Source organism: Apis florea, unplaced genomic scaffold, assembly GCF_048593485.1.
Source record: "Apis florea isolate Af1SG1 unplaced genomic scaffold, ASM4859348v1 contig_2293_pilon, whole genome shotgun sequence".
Lineage (NCBI taxonomy): Eukaryota > Metazoa > Arthropoda > Insecta > Hymenoptera > Apidae > Apis > Apis florea.
The window spans coordinates 1,834,704-1,850,434 of record NW_028256554.1 but is presented as its reverse complement, the minus strand read 5'-3'; the positions used below and the strand labels follow the sequence as shown (position 1 = coordinate 1,850,434).

The 15,731-nt window shown below is 35.7% G+C and overlaps 5 protein-coding genes and 1 long non-coding RNA gene across 12 annotated transcripts; 2 read left to right on the top strand and 4 right to left on the bottom strand.

Moving 5' to 3' along the window:
* The first annotated feature begins 96 nt into the window (after nt 1–96).
* LOC100865690 (endoplasmic reticulum lectin 1) lies at nt 97–3,821 on the top strand. 4 transcript variants are annotated; one of them, XM_012487409.3, is made up of 7 exons: nt 97–832; nt 910–1,083; nt 1,173–1,691; nt 2,113–2,166; nt 2,700–2,861; nt 2,932–3,171; nt 3,254–3,821. In XM_012487409.3, the coding sequence occupies exons 1-7, from the start codon at nt 698–700 to the stop codon at nt 3,497–3,499; spliced, it is 1,530 nt and encodes a 509-aa protein (XP_012342863.1). In that variant the 5' UTR covers nt 97–697; the 3' UTR covers nt 3,500–3,821. The 4 variants fall into 4 exon arrangements, with proteins under 4 accessions (XP_012342863.1, XP_003690029.1, XP_012342872.1 ...); XM_003689981.4 differs by having other exon boundaries at nt 124–832; nt 1,173–1,697; XM_012487418.3 differs by lacking the exon at nt 2,113–2,166 and having other exon boundaries at nt 124–832.
* On the bottom strand, nt 3,565–4,886 carry LOC105735655 (mitochondrial import receptor subunit TOM40 homolog 1). The gene has a single exon (XM_012487425.3). The coding sequence runs from the start codon at nt 4,884–4,886 to the stop codon at nt 3,921–3,923; it is 966 nt and encodes a 321-aa protein (XP_012342879.1). The 3' UTR covers nt 3,565–3,920.
* A 1,074-nt stretch (nt 4,887–5,960) lies between these two features.
* Nucleotides 5,961–7,153, bottom strand: IFT43 (intraflagellar transport 43). Of its 2 annotated transcripts, none has more exons than XM_086903908.1 (6): nt 6,916–7,153; nt 6,664–6,836; nt 6,568–6,594; nt 6,463–6,515; nt 6,309–6,378; nt 5,961–6,240 (listed from the first exon to the last, which is right to left on the bottom strand). In XM_086903908.1, exons 1-6 carry the CDS (start codon nt 6,946–6,948, stop codon nt 6,018–6,020), a joined length of 579 nt encoding a protein of 192 aa, XP_086760034.1. In that variant the 5' UTR covers nt 6,949–7,153; the 3' UTR covers nt 5,961–6,017. The 2 variants fall into 2 exon arrangements, with proteins under 2 accessions (XP_086760034.1, XP_012342276.1); XM_012486822.3 differs by having other exon boundaries at nt 6,463–6,503.
* Nucleotides 7,017–11,753, top strand: LOC147658229 (uncharacterized). The gene is made up of 3 exons (XR_015290861.1): nt 7,017–7,244; nt 11,199–11,307; nt 11,391–11,753. It is a non-coding gene; the product is annotated as an uncharacterized LOC147658229 (long non-coding RNA).
* Nucleotides 7,239–11,489, bottom strand: LOC100871288 (uncharacterized). Of its 3 annotated transcripts, none has more exons than XM_012486849.3 (5): nt 9,911–10,206; nt 8,559–8,918; nt 7,988–8,471; nt 7,569–7,920; nt 7,239–7,484 (listed from the first exon to the last, which is right to left on the bottom strand). In XM_012486849.3, exons 2-5 carry the CDS (start codon nt 8,880–8,882, stop codon nt 7,385–7,387), a joined length of 1,260 nt encoding a protein of 419 aa, XP_012342303.2. In that variant the 5' UTR covers nt 8,883–8,918; nt 9,911–10,206; the 3' UTR covers nt 7,239–7,384. The 3 variants fall into 3 exon arrangements, with proteins under 3 accessions (XP_012342303.2, XP_031772451.2, XP_086760033.1); XM_031916591.2 differs by having other exon boundaries at nt 9,397–9,954; XM_086903907.1 differs by lacking the exon at nt 9,911–10,206 and adding an exon at nt 11,385–11,489 and having other exon boundaries at nt 7,245–7,484.
* A 68-nt stretch (nt 11,754–11,821) lies between the features above and the next one.
* LOC147658228 (bone morphogenetic protein 2) lies at nt 11,822–14,617 on the bottom strand. The gene is made up of 5 exons (XM_086903905.1): nt 14,166–14,617; nt 13,891–14,047; nt 13,664–13,809; nt 13,475–13,576; nt 11,822–13,354 (listed from the first exon to the last, which is right to left on the bottom strand). Exons 1-5 carry the CDS (start codon nt 14,502–14,504, stop codon nt 12,368–12,370), a joined length of 1,731 nt encoding a protein of 576 aa, XP_086760031.1. The 5' UTR covers nt 14,505–14,617; the 3' UTR covers nt 11,822–12,367.
* Nucleotides 14,618–15,731: the final 1,114 nt, after the last annotated feature.

The window sequence follows — 15,731 nt, the reverse complement described above, 5'->3', positions numbered from 1 at the left end:
TGTTTAGAAGAAAATTATTCGGTTTATATAATAATATGTTTATATAATTTAATTGATTACGCGGGAATTTGAATTTTTATAGGTTGTAAACGCCATCTGCAAAATTTGTGTTGATACGTAAATATTATTTGATATTTTCAAGATAGGTACGTACAACTATTTTCTTAGACCCTGAGCTTCAGAGATGAAAACAAAGTTTTCCTATTATAGAATTAAAAAACAAATTCAACTTATAAAAAAAAATTATTATAAACAATTATATGTTTTTATTAAGTATTCTTCTTCCACTATATTTTATAAAGTTGAACAACATTGTAATAAAAAATGACCACGCATGTTGTTCACGTGGTATAAAATTATTGGTATTTGGATATAATTGGGGTAATCAAAGAACTAAAAATTCCATAAGTATAGTGTCAACATCGTAAGAAAATCTTTTCAGATAAAGTAGAATATTGAAATAAGTAGAGTAAAATATTTTATACATAAAATATAAAATTTAAATTATTTTCAAATTAAATGTATTCATATAATATAGTGTCTGTTGAATGTATACGGACAAATGTTTGTTAACCATTAAGTTGTGATACGAAACATAAATGACCTAACGTAGATATATTGCTGTCGTCATAAGTCCGAAGATATTTCATATAGACTTCGTCTAAAGATATGATGAAATAATTGCAATTTTATTAAAATGTGGAAATACTGTGGTATTTACAATGTATTGTGTATTATAATTACTATTGTATATGGACACGATTTCAGAAGTTTCGATGATACAGTTCTTTTTAAAATTAATTGGCCAGGCAAAGGTGGTTCGGATTTATTAGTAAGTATTAATGAAATAAATTATGAAATAAAATTAATATTAAATTATTATATATATATATTATATATTTTTAATAGGAATCTAGACCAAATGTAGAACCTTATATTATAACGACTGCAAATAAGGAACGATATCAATGCTTAATTGTTGATAATTCAGAACAAGAACAAGATTATAATGAACCATATACTGGACCAAATCCAACAGAAATTTTATCACTATTATTTAAACAAAACACTTGTTCTTATAGAGTATATATATATTATAAATATTATTAATATATTATATAAAATTTATATAAAAAATTGAATTTTATATAAAATATTATATATATTTTTAGGTTGAATCTTATTGGTCATATGAATTGTGCCATGGACGATATGCACGTCAATATCATGAAGATAGAGATGGAAAACAAGTAAAGACTCAAGAATATTATTTGGGTATTTTTGATAAATTACAAGAGGTAAAGTTTTTAGCTGAATATGCAGAAAAAGAAACAAATCCTACTAAAAAAGCAAATATACCAGTAAAAAAAGTTGATGGAATCAATATGCCATATGTTGAAATTGAAATGATTGATGGCACTGTTTGTGATTTAACTAATAAGCCAAGAAAGATAAAAGTTTTGTATGTTTGTTATCAGCATGGTAAACATGAATTATTTTCATTAGAAGAACCTTCTAGCTGTGAATATGAGGTTATTGTCCTCTCTCCTTTGTTATGTAGTCATCCTGACTACAAACCTCAAGCTACAGGCGAAAATGAAATTAATTGCCATCCACTTGACAATGCTCCAAAAAAGCCAAGATCTCTTATTGCAATGGAAATGGAAAGTCTAAAACTTCGATATCAAAAAGTAACGGTAAAACCATCTTCTGTGCGTTCTTTGTATTCAGTTATTTATTTCTGACTATGCTTGTGCCATATGTATATAATATTGTTATTTAAAATAAAATATATTTACTTATATTTTCTGTGTACGGTAGTGATAATTTTTGTTATTGATTTATATGAAATATATTTTCATGCAAGATTTCCAAATAAGAATAGATTTTTAAAAATGTTCTAATAGTATGCCATTCAATAATAGAAAACAGTATATTAATTAATATTATATATTTTTTCTGAACTAATTGAATATTTCTATTTTATGAAAGATTTTTGAAGTAATTTTGACTTGTACCTTTAAGCTAGTTTTTTTAGTGTATAACAATTTTCGATTTGTTATTTTTATTATTTACTGTTTATATACATTAAATTAACTATTTGTTGCACAGGATGACAAGCTGCAGAAAGTCTATGCAATCTTCCATGTAGATAAGGAGGGCCAGGTCAGAATATTTTGTATTTTTGGGATCAGGCCAAAGTGCTTGATGGTTCTTGTCATTTGTCGCCATTAATTTGTATCTTATTCTGTCCCTTCCTTTTCTACATACAGTTATTTCCTTTAAATCTACAATTTTTCCAAAAAATATTACAATAACATTATGAATGCTATTTATGCACCATTTTATCTTTAGCATTGCATATCCACTGCTTTATTCAACTAAATTTAAGGTATTTGTCATTTTTGCTTCACATATTGCTTTTAATTAAGGATTAATGTTACATCACATACATAAGATGCTATATGAAGCATATATTTTCAAAATAAGTATAAATTACTATAAAATTAAAATACTATAAAATCATAATTTAACAATAAATGGAACTGGATATGTTTATTAATATTTATAACTAAAAGAAAAACGCACTCTTATTTCTAACAAATTCATACAATCGATATTAACATTTGTAATTATTCTCGTAAGAAAGTTCGTTTTGACGCATAATTGAAAATTTAATTAATTTACATTTATTTCAGGATGGAGAAGCGCGTGTTAGAGTTGAAATACATCCCGTTGGGGTTATCGATAAACATAGTAACATTGAAGATTCTATAAATTCATTAACAGATCAAGGTATTAGCCCAGCGGAAGTGAGTCCCGTAAAGAACTTTTTAAGTGGAAAAAATTGTTTACATGGGGTAAATATTATATTTTTGATAATGTATTTTTATTATATTTTATTCAATAATATTTGATTGATATAAATAGGGCAATGGATGGTGGAAATATGAATTTTGTTATGGACGTTCTGTGGTTCAATATCATATTGAACGTGATGGTAAAAAAACTATAGTAAATCTTGGTAAATTCGATAAGCAAAAACATTTGGAATGGATCGCTGCGCACCCACACAAAAAACCAAAGGCTCCAGAGTTACGGAAACATCTTTCTCATTTTTATAGTGATGGTACTATTTGCGATAAGACTGGCAATCCGAGACAAACAGAGGTATATATGTTTATAAATTTATATGTCTGTAAATTTTGTAATTTATTTTTGTATATATTAGTTATTAAAATATCATTTTCAGGTGAAATTAAAATGCGTTGAAAGTCATACAGCTAGTCCATCCAGCGTTTCTCTATTTCTACTTGAACCAAAAACATGCGAGTACGTTTTAGGTGTGGAATCACCATTGATCTGTGATATTTTAGAATACGCCGATGAAAATGGACTTCTTAGTGAAAAATTTGAAGTGAATTTTGACAAATTAAAGACAACTGCTTTCCATGAATATGACGATTTGGATGAAAGGATAGCAAACGGAGACGACTAAAATAATATTCGATTAATAGATATTAGTTGTTAAAAAAATTTTTTTTAATGATAAAAGTGACAGTATTAGGGTGTTGGACATTTGCATTTCAGTTATTATATAAAAAATTTCAAAAATTTTATTTTTACAGATTCAGTTTATATCAACATAAAAGCGCCATGCAAAGTTTTCAGATATTTTACAATATATATGTAAGCATAACAATTCTTTAAAATATATAATGCGATCGATACATTATTGCGCGACGAAAATTGTAACGTTTGCAAAAGTTTTTTCACTTTGTAAAATTTTAAAAGAAATAATTACAATCATCTTATGTTAATTTCTGTTATTATTGAAATGATTCTATTATTCTTATTAATAATGAAAAAAAGAAACATGATGATAGTTACACGCAACAAATTATATCATACATTCTTCATTATTGTCCAATATTAAGACCAACTCCCACACGAAATTGTTGTTTTTTATGGTTTAAAAGTGCGCTAATAATCAGTGAAGATTCTGGAATTGGGTATAGCTTCTTCTCAAATACACCACCGACTGTAGTTTCAGAATTCACGATACCTCGGAAAAGAAGATCCGCATATGGTACATTTACTTGATAAACTATAGTAGCAATTGACTGATGTGTCCTCGTATTTGTTTCTAACTCGACCCCAATTTCCAATTGCGAGCTAGCTTTGCGATGATAACAAAGATGAAGACCCGCTTCACCTATAGTCCCAGATAATGTTGTAAGTCCTGTACTGTGTCTAAAAGCCATGCACATGACCGTCTGTTGACCGCCTGGAACTTTTGAGCCACGAAGACATGCAATCTCGGCTCCTAACGCAATTCTCGATGTGATCGATTGTAAAAAGTGTATTACCACTGTTCCTTGCTTCTTTGTAAATTTTGGATTGGCTAAGGTCATCGCTACAGTAAAATCATTCGACCGATATTCCAGACTGGAACTCGATGCTTTGCATTTTCCATCGGCAATTTGTGCCGATAATTTGTACCTAACTCTACATCCAAGCGTATGCATAAAAGAGGCGGTCAAATTTCCATTTGGTGCGATATCTCCCGAAGCTATAGGATATCTTTCATTAGGATTAACCACTTTTGTACCAATATATTTTGCACCGAATTTATATCCAGACGGAGTAACGGAACTGAGAGTAATAGTATGTGTCACATTAAAATGTTGACTAAGAATTTTGTTGATGATGAGCCGCGCACCTTCAAAGTTTTGCGGATATAGATCTTTAACCTTTTTATGTATATCTTCGAAACTACCAGGATTTCCTGGTGCTTTGTCTTCTGCTTCGCACGGTACACAATCTTCATTACTTACTGCACTTGGTTCTTCTAATTTTTTTCTTGATGCATGCACCGTACCCATTGTAATACATTAGGCTTATTCTTTTAAAAGAACATTTTAAAAGAATTGGAAAATTTTCCTTGAGCGCTTTTTAATTTTGTGCTTGATGACAACATATGAATAAAATTAATTCTAATGTAAACAGGTTATATGATTTTTCTGTTAATTTTAAACTTAAATGAACGATATATTCCATATACGCGATATATCGATTTTATAAATTCACTATGTCAAACTAAAATATCGATTGTATAATATATCGATTGTCGATTCATAATACAATTTTAGTATCAGTTTCAATACTAGATGGCTTTCGAGTAAAGCATTTAAATATAGTATTTATATGAACATATAAAAATTGCTTTAGAAAATCTTAATAATGTGATTATCTTAATTTAAAATATTATATTTCGTTACAATATTGATTATAATATATTAAATATATAATTTTTTCTCCAAACTTCGATAATATATGGTACATTTATGATATATACTTTTCTCGCAAGTGGTCCAGTAGCATTCAGTTGGTTTATATATGAAAATCAAACACGATCTATCGGAAGTGTGTGCTAGTGATGGCACAGCTGAACATTGATCGCTAACGTAGAAATATGGCAGATCTGCTCAGTGGGTGTTGTCACGTGGTCGCTTCAAGTAGCTTGTGTTTGGCTCCCGATTGCGCGTGCAAGTTCGTGGTGTTTTGCTTTAAGCATCATCTCGGATCTGCACGCCTGCACGGTTGAGTCCTTCACGTCGCTCCTCGAACTACCGCGATTTCCAAATTGGGGGGCAATCGAATAGGTCAGACGAGGTTATAATTTGTCGCTTCCATATACAGGCACTGCAGATAAGCAGTATGCCATGTTTTTTTTTTTAAATTACTATATTTTTTATACTTAAATTTCAATACAACACGAGTTACTTTTAAAAATAATATTATAATTTGTCGCTTCCATATACAGGCACTGCAGATAAGCAGTATGCCATGTTTTTTTTTTTAAATTACTATATTTTTTATACTTAAATTTCAATACAACACGAGTTATTTTTAAAAATAATATTATAAAAAATAAAATAATATGAGAAAGAAAAAACTTTTTTTTTTCGTATGATTTTTGATTTTATTTTTAAAATAAAAAAATTATATAAAATTTATGTGACCAATTTTTTTTGTGTTTCGCTGTTTACTTCAGATGCAACTTGAGTAAAAAGTAAATTCCAATTCCATACTTCATCCAATTCTTTCGTCAAATTTTCATTGTATAATTTTTCTGCTAGAAGAGAAAGATTAACACCATTTAAAGACGTGAATGCAGCATTTTTCACCAAATCTGTATCAAGTTCTTTATATGCAGCGACTCTGTTCACGTTCACTCTATAAATTAAAAAAAAATTGAAGATAATTGAATAAGAATTTTTGCAAAACTTCATAACAGTACTTACGTTGACGCATTAATATCAGAAAACGCATTATCTTCCTGAATTTCATCCAAATCGGGAATTATAGGAATATCTACAAATAATTCTATTACAATCAATTCAATTTTCTTACCTACAAGATTTTTATATTTCAAATAATTTTTAAATTAATTCTTACCATCTATCACTTCATCTTTCTCTATCCCTCGAGAACGTTCTCTAAGAAATAATCTATCAGCGATTATGGATGTCTGATTTTTTTAATTCTATTTGTTATACTTACTGTTCAATAATAGAAGCTCCACGTATCCTAGAATTATCGTTAAAGGAGGAAAACTATCGATAAATTTCTAATATAAATCAGTACAAAACAACTTACTTCCCGCTTTTTAATTCGTCACCCCATCCAGTTTTTCTGGTACGTGGAGGTGCTACAGGTGGTTGTGCTGATTTCACGAAAGATGACGATACAGGGCTTTCCAAAGGATCATCGTCGAGTTTAGAGTCTTCTAGTACAATGTTTTGCGATCTTCTACCAAGACGAGGTAAAAGCTAGAAAACAATAATGTTAACATAGTCAATAATGAATTGTATACAATTTATGAGAAAAAGTAAATATTTAAGAACTTACTTTTTTCGAAGTAATTTCCAAATCCCAGTCCATACCTGTCTATTGAATTTTGATATTAAGGTTAGCTTAAGAGGTAATCCGTAATTTATGTTTGTATGCAGTAACCATAACAACTGAACGGTCTGGTGGCACGCGCGATTGAATCGACTTTGCTCGTCTTGCTCCCCTCTTTCGTTCGGGAAGTAGCGCGAGGGGCAAGAAACGTGACTGGAAACGCGCCAGTAATACACTCGAAACCGGTTTCAAGTTCCTTTCGATTAGAGCGCGTCTTTTTAAACATGCCACCAAAAAGATTGGCGCAGAAATAGGCGTAAATCATCGTATAAAAGGTAAAATTGTAACAGTTGTTACATTTATTTCTTAAATTTCATCGTACAAATATTTATGCAGTCAAAAATAAAAATAGAATTTTATTATGAATTTTTTAAGTATCCTATATTGTAAATCTTTGCCCAAAAACACGATTAAGTTAATAATATTTGGTATTATCAATCTGTCGTTGATATTCCTCATCATCGGGATTAGCCTGGCAAGCGTTGTCATTGTTTGGTGGTCGTACACCGTTATACCTACAATTTCAATATTAATGATAGTTATATAAAAGAAAAGTATAATATCATAATAATTTTAGATGCTTTCAAATATTGAAAGACCTGGAAAAGTCACCCTTGCAGAGTCTCCACGGTAATATATCGATTCTTTCATGGAGTATGGGTGATATCTCGGGACTGACAAAGTTGGGAGTACCAGCGCCGGAGCCACGGGTCAAAAGCTTCCTTTGACGATCATAGCAGCAATGTTGAACCGCAGCACTTCCACTTCCCTGTGTCAGCAATGATCGTATGCAGTAAGTGGCTCCTGGCTTGTAAACGTCAAGTCTTTGAGAGCCACCGCTCACATCTCTCCATCTGAAATATTTCATTCGCTTCTCATCCCAAATTTTATCATCGTAAAAAATATTACTAGGATATTGACATGGACAAGCAGGTAATGACGTTAAACCATCTGTAACAACAAGTTACCAAGACACCAAATACAATATTTAAAACGATCTGAACGAACGAATTCATACCTAAGAAAACTTGCTCGAGCTTATCCCTGCTGTTTAACCATTTTTGACAAGGGTCTTCATTTGTCCCATTCACAAAGTTTAATTCCTTGAAAATATTCCGCTCGTCCGTTGTAGTAGCGTTTCGCAGACTTTGAAATAATTTGGCCAGGAGATCGCTTAAACTTTCGTGGATTATAACGTGATCATCGGTAGCCGAGTAAATAGCCGGAGAATATATTTCGTCCGAGTAATCTGTACTCTCGGTAAATTCGTCTTTTTTCGATCGTTCTCTTTTTTTCGAAGATCGGTCTACATTTTCATACTCAATTTCATCAGTTATAGATGGTTCATCGTACGAATCTATCAATCCCTCATCTGATAATTTACCTGTAGAGCTGTTTCGTTCTATAACAACGAAACTTCCTTTCTTTGATTTAATTCTATTCCCCTCCATATCGGTATCGGTTACATTATAATCCTCTTCTTTAGTTTTATTATACATTTCCTAAATACCGATACAAAAAATAACTCTAATTTATTTATTTATTTATTTATTTTTTTTCAATATTATGTCACCATCATCAATAATTACCTGTACACGATCGTTCACTCCTATAGATATATCATCTAATTCTTCTTCGATCTCCAGAACTGTATTGTTCTCATCACGATTTTTCTTTGTCTCTTTAGAAATATGAATATCTAACGGCATCGTGTTGTTGTCCTGCTGAAGGGACAGTTTGCTTCCAGATGTGCTTTCAACACATGTCGATCGATTTCTGTAACGACGTCGCTTCCGATGTTTCGCATGTCTCGTAGGAATCTCTTCGACCAACCGTTCGTTACGCTTGTTTCTAATTAATTCATTAATCATCCAAGATGGTTGAAGCAGACTCAAAATTGTCTTTCGATACATATTTTCCAAATCTCCATTGATCTCGGAATTATTAATCTGTGAATAAAAAGCAAATTCATCGATTACCCGTGAAAATTTATTTATTTAAACACCGATTTAAACACCATCGATCTAGGAATAGTTCAAATGGAGCCGAGTTCGTGGTAGTGGGATCATTTGGTCGTTCGTTACAAAGAAGGGCAACGGTGGTCGGCACGACATCAAAAGAAGAAACCGTGTTTGACTCGTTGATGAGGTACGAAGCTCTCACAAGGAAAAGGAACGCTGGAATGGAACGGAACGAAATAGGATACACTGAGTGTGAGAATGTTTTTTATTTCTTGGAAATGTGCATTGTGAAATCGTTTCTCAATAACATAGGAAACTCGACGTGGATGGATGAAATTTCAGTTTCCCGCCTTTTCTTAGTTACGTGAAACTCGTTCGAATGAAAAATAGTAATATAATGAAAAAAAAACTTTTAACTAACAAAAACATAATTCAATTGTTTACAATTGCGTATACAGTTACTTACATGATGATTTTCCGTATAAACGATGGAAACAATCAACATTAATTGGAACAGAAGAATCAAATGAACAAAAGTTGAGATTCTCATGTTTATACATCAACGATTCCGCATAATGTTTTCTCGATAATCGTTCAATTGTTTTTTCGCGCGATATCGTTTTTTTTTTTTTTAATTATTTAATACACCCAACACGAAATTGGTACACACGTTCCACACACGTTTTCATCCCTTTCGATTACTCTCGAACGAAGCAAGGACGTAGCTCGATGTCGTCGGCTCTTTTGTTTACATTCTAATCGATTCGTTTGGAAACAAACGGCAAGATCGATCGATCGATATCCAAGGATATGTTACATAATTAAAGATCGATAAAGAGAAACTGCATGCAAACTGGTAATGGATGTAAGAAAAATAAGAAAAAAAAGAACAACGAAAGGACAACAAAGAACAAAGGCAACCGTGAAAGAAGGAACACAGCATACACGAGGCACGAGGCGCGTACTGTTCAAAGGCCTACCACTATATGTATAGTTGTGAACTCGTGAAGTTCTGTCCCACTATAATGGCCAAGCAGCAGTAGTGGAGAGGCTGGAGAGGTAGCGCGCCGGATGACAGAATACTACGTCATTGTACAGGTCGTCGTACAGTTCACGGCTTAGGGCTTTCTTACTTATGTTAGCGGCAGTTCCCGCCCTATCGCTTTTCTCTCTTCTTTTTACACCGATTCCGTTTTGCCTCGATGTTCTTCTCTCCCCTTGCCTCGTTCCTTCTGCGCTGCTTCACCTCGCCTTTTCTGTTTTTCTCTGATACACTACGTACTCCTACCCATCTACCCCTTTGAACAGCTACTGTTTTCACCGGATGATTTAATTGTTTCTTCCTCGCCGTTCTACCCTAGATCGATAAATTACACGAGAGCATATTAAATATATTCGAATCATCGGTTTCCACTACGATCCCCGCCAGAGATCGTACAACTGTGTAAAAAAATAGAGAAGATAAATAGGTTTCAATTCTCAAGTTGGTCGCCATGAACGCGAATGACACGTATTACGATATCAAGGATCTAAATACAGCATTGGAATCCAATGGAACGCGTTTCGGTTATTTTTAGGCGGACAGATTCGAAAATACACCCACCATGGATTAAATATAACTGGAGATGCACGCATACGGAATGCGGTACGATGGCACGCGAACGATCGGTTGCTCGCAAATATGCAAATCCCCGCGTCGAAAGAGCAACACTGTTTCTTTTCAACGCTGATCGCCTTATTTATCGTTCTTGTATTTTCGTTTAAACGTCTTTCCATGTTCTTCTTTTTTTTTTTTTTTTTTTTTTTTTTCTTTCTTTTATAGTTAGTTCTCCTAGCACCTTGCGACGAACTATCGCCTACGAAGATTCACGAACTGCGCGAATGGTTAAAAAAAAGTTGGACGAAAAATTTAGAATTATTCCTCGGACGAGTTGATTAAATTTCTATGATTCCGTGGGATAAAATTTATGTTATTAACGGATTTCGAAGGTAACTAACAAAAAAAAAAAAAAAAAAAAGAACAGGAAGACAAATACGAATTGTGATGGAGATGATGGGTATCAATCGGCACCACTTAATCACCGTCCACAATTTCTTCTAATTTCTTATCGCTTCACGCTGTGTGTAATTGGATTACGGATCATCCTAGTTCGGATCATCAAACTTAATGCACGCATTAAGTTTTGAATCGATTCATACGATTGTATTGCACGGCTTTAACAAGGTTGTTAAACTAATTTGTTTACATTTCCATATTATGTATTCCAGCAATGGAATAAAAGGAGAACGGCGAAATATCACCGCGCCAGTTATGAAGAGGAGAGGGGGCGAAGGCGAGTCGCACGATGAGTCGTAAAAGCATCAGATATTTGGAATGGTACAGGCGCCACCATTAGTATACCAGATTTTTCAAGGGGGCCGACAACTGATTTCGATTCAACTTCGTTTATTTACTCGTAGATCGTCGTCGAGCGCCACCGATACCGGATTGCAGGGAAAAGGATAAAAAACGGCATTTAACACCGGTAGCGCTGACATTCCACGACTGCTTTTCTGCATCCAGTGGCGCCAAAGTCATCGTCTCGAGCACTGTTACCGTCACGTTTATTTTATTGGCACACTCGTAAAATTTACGCCTTGATTTCAACGCTCTCCTCTTCCAAGAAAATCACCTCTCGTTCGTATCCTCGAACCGACTTCGTTCCTTCAATCTATTTGACCGGCTTCTTTTATTCGGTTTACCGTCCGTTTATTAAAATAAGTATATAATTTCAAGTGAAAGCGATTCCCATCATTCCTTCCAAATATAGAACCTAAAGTTTATTATGACGCGAATCTCGTTTCAACGGGAGGGTGAGATGGGGCGAGTAATATACTAAGCGTGAAAAACGTATTCTTAAATATTCATTTTTATTTGTCGTAATTAAAATATAAATAACTCTAACGTTTTACGATACAATAGTATATACAATGATCGAGACGATTAACTCTCTACGTGTGATTATAATAATAATTTAATGACGATACAGGATAATTGTTTAATGACGATGTAAGATCACGTGCTAATTATTGATACACATGACCCTACGCGAATTTAGGAATGTTTTTATGTACAATGTTGCGACACGACAACTTAACAACGGCGATCTTCAGATGAATCTTTAGGAATGACTCACGGGCTAACGTGTAGTAAAAGTCATTTTTACCTGATGTATTCTGTCACTCGTTCTATCTCTCTCTCTCTCTCTCTCACACACACACACACACATGCGCTTCAATTCTTTTTCTCCCTTTTCTCGCATACCGTGTATCCTTCTTTTCTTTTTTTTTTTCTTTTTTTTTTCTTTTTTTTTTTTTTTCAATATCATCGAGATACAATTCACTCGCTACTTCTTTCACAAACAAACGTGTTTCATCGCGCAGATTCTACGAAATTCTTAACGGCATCCACAACGGTCTGCGATCATGTCTTGGTAAACTTTCAAGATAACGTTCTCGTTATCATCATAGAACAAGATGGTCGTGCCCAACAGTTTAGTAGGTACGCAACAGGGTCTCTCAACCCCTTTCACCAGTCCCATTTTATGAACAATTCCTTGGATGGTCGCGTGATTCGTCGGTTGTTGATCTTGACTTAATGGCGATTCGCAGATACCTTTGCAATGAAAAGCGGAGTAGCCAAGCGGGGCAATGATAGATGAGGAAAGGCCAATTTCTTTGAAATCCACGTAGAGCTCGTGCCTCGAGCACTCGGTGACATTTTGTCGAACGGACGCGCGGCTTTTCGTCGATCGTTTCTCACGGAACTTCTCGTTCAACAACAACGACCTCGACCTTCGACCTCCAACTCTTTCTCCCATTCTTTCGCGACGCATCGCACGTTCGTATATATCCATCGATGTGATTAAACCGCCTCTAAGCATCGTGTCGCGCGAAGAAATTCCGTGCAATTTTTTCGTAAGACTCATAGTTTCCCTTCGACGTCGACCCCCGGAACCCTCTTCCACGAGACGTTTCGCATCTCGAGTTGTTTGAGCCACCCCCTCGTATTCCCTTATCTGAGTTCTCTTCTGTCTTTGAAACGATTCCGATTTATTTTTACTTTGCCAACCAGTCTCTTCCAATTGCCCTTTTCCTTCACGATCCTGTTCCACACCGTCACTGTACTCGTTCCTCGAATCATCCGTCCCATCTTCGTCGTCATGAAACGCTTGCTCGATCTCGTTGCTGTTACCGTCGCCTCGACGATCCTTTCCATCATCGTCGAAAAGTACCAAAATCGGTTGCTTGCTATGATGATACTCATTCCGTCGGGAAAATTCCACGTTCACTTGATCCTCGAATAAGGTGGAAGCAGTTACTAAAAGTCCAAGGTTTGGCTCTCCGGTTAGCCAAGCGAGAACGGCTTGTTTCACGTTGAATATCTGATGAAAAGGAAAAAAGAAAAAAAAAAAAAAAGGAAAAGAAAAATCGAGCATTTAGTACACTTGGTGCAATCAAAATGGTGTGATCTTTTAAAAATTTTATAATCTCGAGAAACTTGCCTGCCAACCAGACGCGTGCGCTCCAACGTATCTAACATTTAGTAGCCTGTGAAGATCAGGAACGTCCAAACTTTTCTCATCCAAAACTTGATACACCCTTATCTAAGAAGCGAAACGAAACATTGAATAAAAGAATTGTTTGGGAATAGAGAAATTGATCTATATATATGTATATGTATATACACTTACCAAGTAATACGGAGAAGCTAAAATGGACGGATGCAAAGCTTTCAAAGGTGTCCTTTTTCGATACAGATGAAGCTCCGCCTCCAGAACGGATTCGTCCACTTCTAAACCTGTGATGTTGAAGAAGTAAAACCGCGATGTGGTGGTGTCTGCGTGAAAGTTTTTTAATTTCGATGAGAAACTGAAGGATGAAGGACGAAAACGTATTAGGTCAACGAGGTACCATTTACCTCTTTCGATGAAGCTGCGGACGACTTTGGCGTTGTACGGATTTTTACCACGCGTAACACCGCTAGGATCCGCTACATTGTTATACAGTTCAACCATAAATTGAGGCGGCACCTTACGACGTCCCGTTTTCTCACTGTAACTTCGAATACCAAGAACCTGAAATAACGAGTTTCATCGTTAACGTTTGTCGAACGCACTTTCGAATACTTTTTTTTTTTTTCCGCTTCTCTCCTCTCACAAAGTCTCACAAACGGTGGAACACACTTGGACGGACCTGTTGCAGCTTCTCCAAAATCTCGTTCCGACGAGCGTCGTCGTGCTCGTTCAAATCGTCCAAGGGCCACGAGTTCACGAGTTCTCTCCCGCCGGCGTTGTCATCCTCGGTGAAACGGCTCGGGTGTGCGTGCACGTGAAAACAGGACGAAAAGAAGAAGAGCGTCGCGAAAAGGAGAAGGAACCGGACGTCTCTCATCATCATTTCTCGCTCACGCGCGATTCGTGAGTGGAGAAGAATGGCGAGAAAGTGGAATACTAGTCGCGACTGTACTACGTCTCTTCTCTGGATTCGGTCGAGGAATTGACACTCGGACGAATTGACGGAGTAATGGAGCATGGAGTATGGTACGCGCGACAAAAACGCTTCTTAGCGGAGGGAGGAGCGGACACCTTCTCTGCGGACAGGACAGGAGGTTTGCCGGACCGAACGGAACGCTAAGTAGCATATGGGAGGTCTTGGCTGCGAGGAGTCACCTTTATGCTATGCCGGGAGTTGCCTCCCCCGCGTTGCTCCCCGCAGCGACATCGGCTTCTCTCACGGGACACCGACGCGACATTCGACGCGATTCGACGCGAGCTAACGCGATATCCTCTTTTCTTTTCCCCCCGTTTCCCTCTTATTATTAAGCCATTCTCGATCCTCGATCGTCCGCCGATCGTGCGCCCCCAACTCGCTCCAGCCACTCGTTTCTTTTCTAATTGAAAAAAAACGAGAGAAAATTGCTTTTCGAAATTCTCGAAACGCTTGAAACAAACGCGTTGTATTTTTGGCACGGAAATTTTCTGTCTTTTTGGAGATGAAAAAGAGGAAAGAAAAGAAAGAAAAAAAAAAAAAAAAAAAAAGAAAAAGAGAAGTATGGAAGAGGAAGGGGGAGGGGAAAGAAAATTGGGGAGGGAAGTAGATTGATTACGTAGTAGGATGGCGTTGCGGGGCGAAGGAAACCCATGAGGAATGGGAGATGATGGCACCGTGGGGCTATTAAAAAAAGCTCGCGCTTCCTAAATTCCGTAGATTCGTGAGTGGCGAGTCATGTGGCCACTCGCAGCGATATTTAGAATCGGTCGCGAATCGGTTGTTTTCCTACGGAGGACGATGACGGATCTCGCGAGGGTGTCAGCGTATATTTTCGCCTCTGCGATCTCCAACATCAAGCACTGGCTTCGACCTTGTTCTTTTTGTTGCATTATTCGTATATGAGAGCAAGACGAAACGGGAACGAGCCAAAGAATAGTTGCAATGTACAAAGTTGGCTAGTGCCAGTTGGCGTACCGCGTATTTCTTTCATATCAAGAAATACGCGTCAAATTTGGCCAAGGGACGATCGTTTTATTGCGTCTTGCCAAATACACACGATTCCGTTTATATCATCGCGATATCGTCGCGAAGAGAAATAAGCGGAACCAATTCCATTACTCTTAGCGAGGTAATTTCTTTCTTTTTTTTTCTTTTTTTTTTTTTTTTTAAATTTGCCATTCTCTTATTACAGCGTAAAATTTGCGGAATAATTTAATAAATCGCGCAATAAGGATTAACGAGCAGTGGCTCGGATGGAACACGGTAAGC

What these genes read in the sequence shown, in the direction of transcription:
- LOC100865690 (XM_003689981.4), top strand. Translation starts at nt 698, where the DNA reads ATGTGGAAATACTGTGGTATTTACAATGTATTGTGTATTATAATTACT. An exon ending in AAGGTGGTTCGGATTTATTA is followed by an intron (nt 833 to 909) that starts GTAAGTATTAAT and finishes TATTTTTAATAG; the next exon opens with GAATCTAGACCAAATGTAGA. An exon ending in GCAATCCGAGACAAACAGAG is followed by an intron (nt 3,172 to 3,253) that starts GTATATATGTTT and finishes TATCATTTTCAG; the next exon opens with GTGAAATTAAAATGCGTTGA.
- LOC105735655 (XM_012487425.3), bottom strand. Translation starts at nt 4,886, where the DNA reads ATGGGTACGGTGCATGCATCAAGAAAAAAATTAGAAGAACCAAGTGCA.
- IFT43 (XM_086903908.1), bottom strand. Translation starts at nt 6,948, where the DNA reads ATGGACTGGGATTTGGAAATTACTTCGAAAAAA. An exon ending in GAAAGATGAAGTGATAGATG is followed by an intron (nt 6,379 to 6,462) that starts GTAAGAATTAAT and finishes AATTATTTGTAG; the next exon opens with ATATTCCTATAATTCCCGAT. An exon ending in TCTGATATTAATGCGTCAAC is followed by an intron (nt 6,241 to 6,308) that starts GTAAGTACTGTT and finishes TTTAATTTATAG; the next exon opens with AGTGAACGTGAACAGAGTCG.
- LOC100871288 (XM_086903907.1), bottom strand. Translation starts at nt 11,489, where the DNA reads ATGCAGAAAAGCAGTCGTGGAATGTCAGCGCTACCGGTGTTAAATGCC. An exon ending in GCTCGAGCAAGTTTTCTTAG is followed by an intron (nt 7,921 to 7,987) that starts GTATGAATTCGT and finishes TTGTTGTTACAG; the next exon opens with ATGGTTTAACGTCATTACCT. An exon ending in TGCAAGGGTGACTTTTCCAG is followed by an intron (nt 7,485 to 7,568) that starts GTCTTTCAATAT and finishes TTGAAATTGTAG; the next exon opens with GTATAACGGTGTACGACCAC.
- LOC147658228 (XM_086903905.1), bottom strand. Translation starts at nt 14,504, where the DNA reads ATGCTCCATTACTCCGTCAATTCGTCCGAGTGTCAATTCCTCGACCGA. An exon ending in TAGCTTCTCCGTATTACTTG is followed by an intron (nt 13,577 to 13,663) that starts GTAAGTGTATAT and finishes TTCGCTTCTTAG; the next exon opens with ATAAGGGTGTATCAAGTTTT. An exon ending in CGCACGCGTCTGGTTGGCAG is followed by an intron (nt 13,355 to 13,474) that starts GCAAGTTTCTCG and finishes CCTTTTCATCAG; the next exon opens with ATATTCAACGTGAAACAAGC.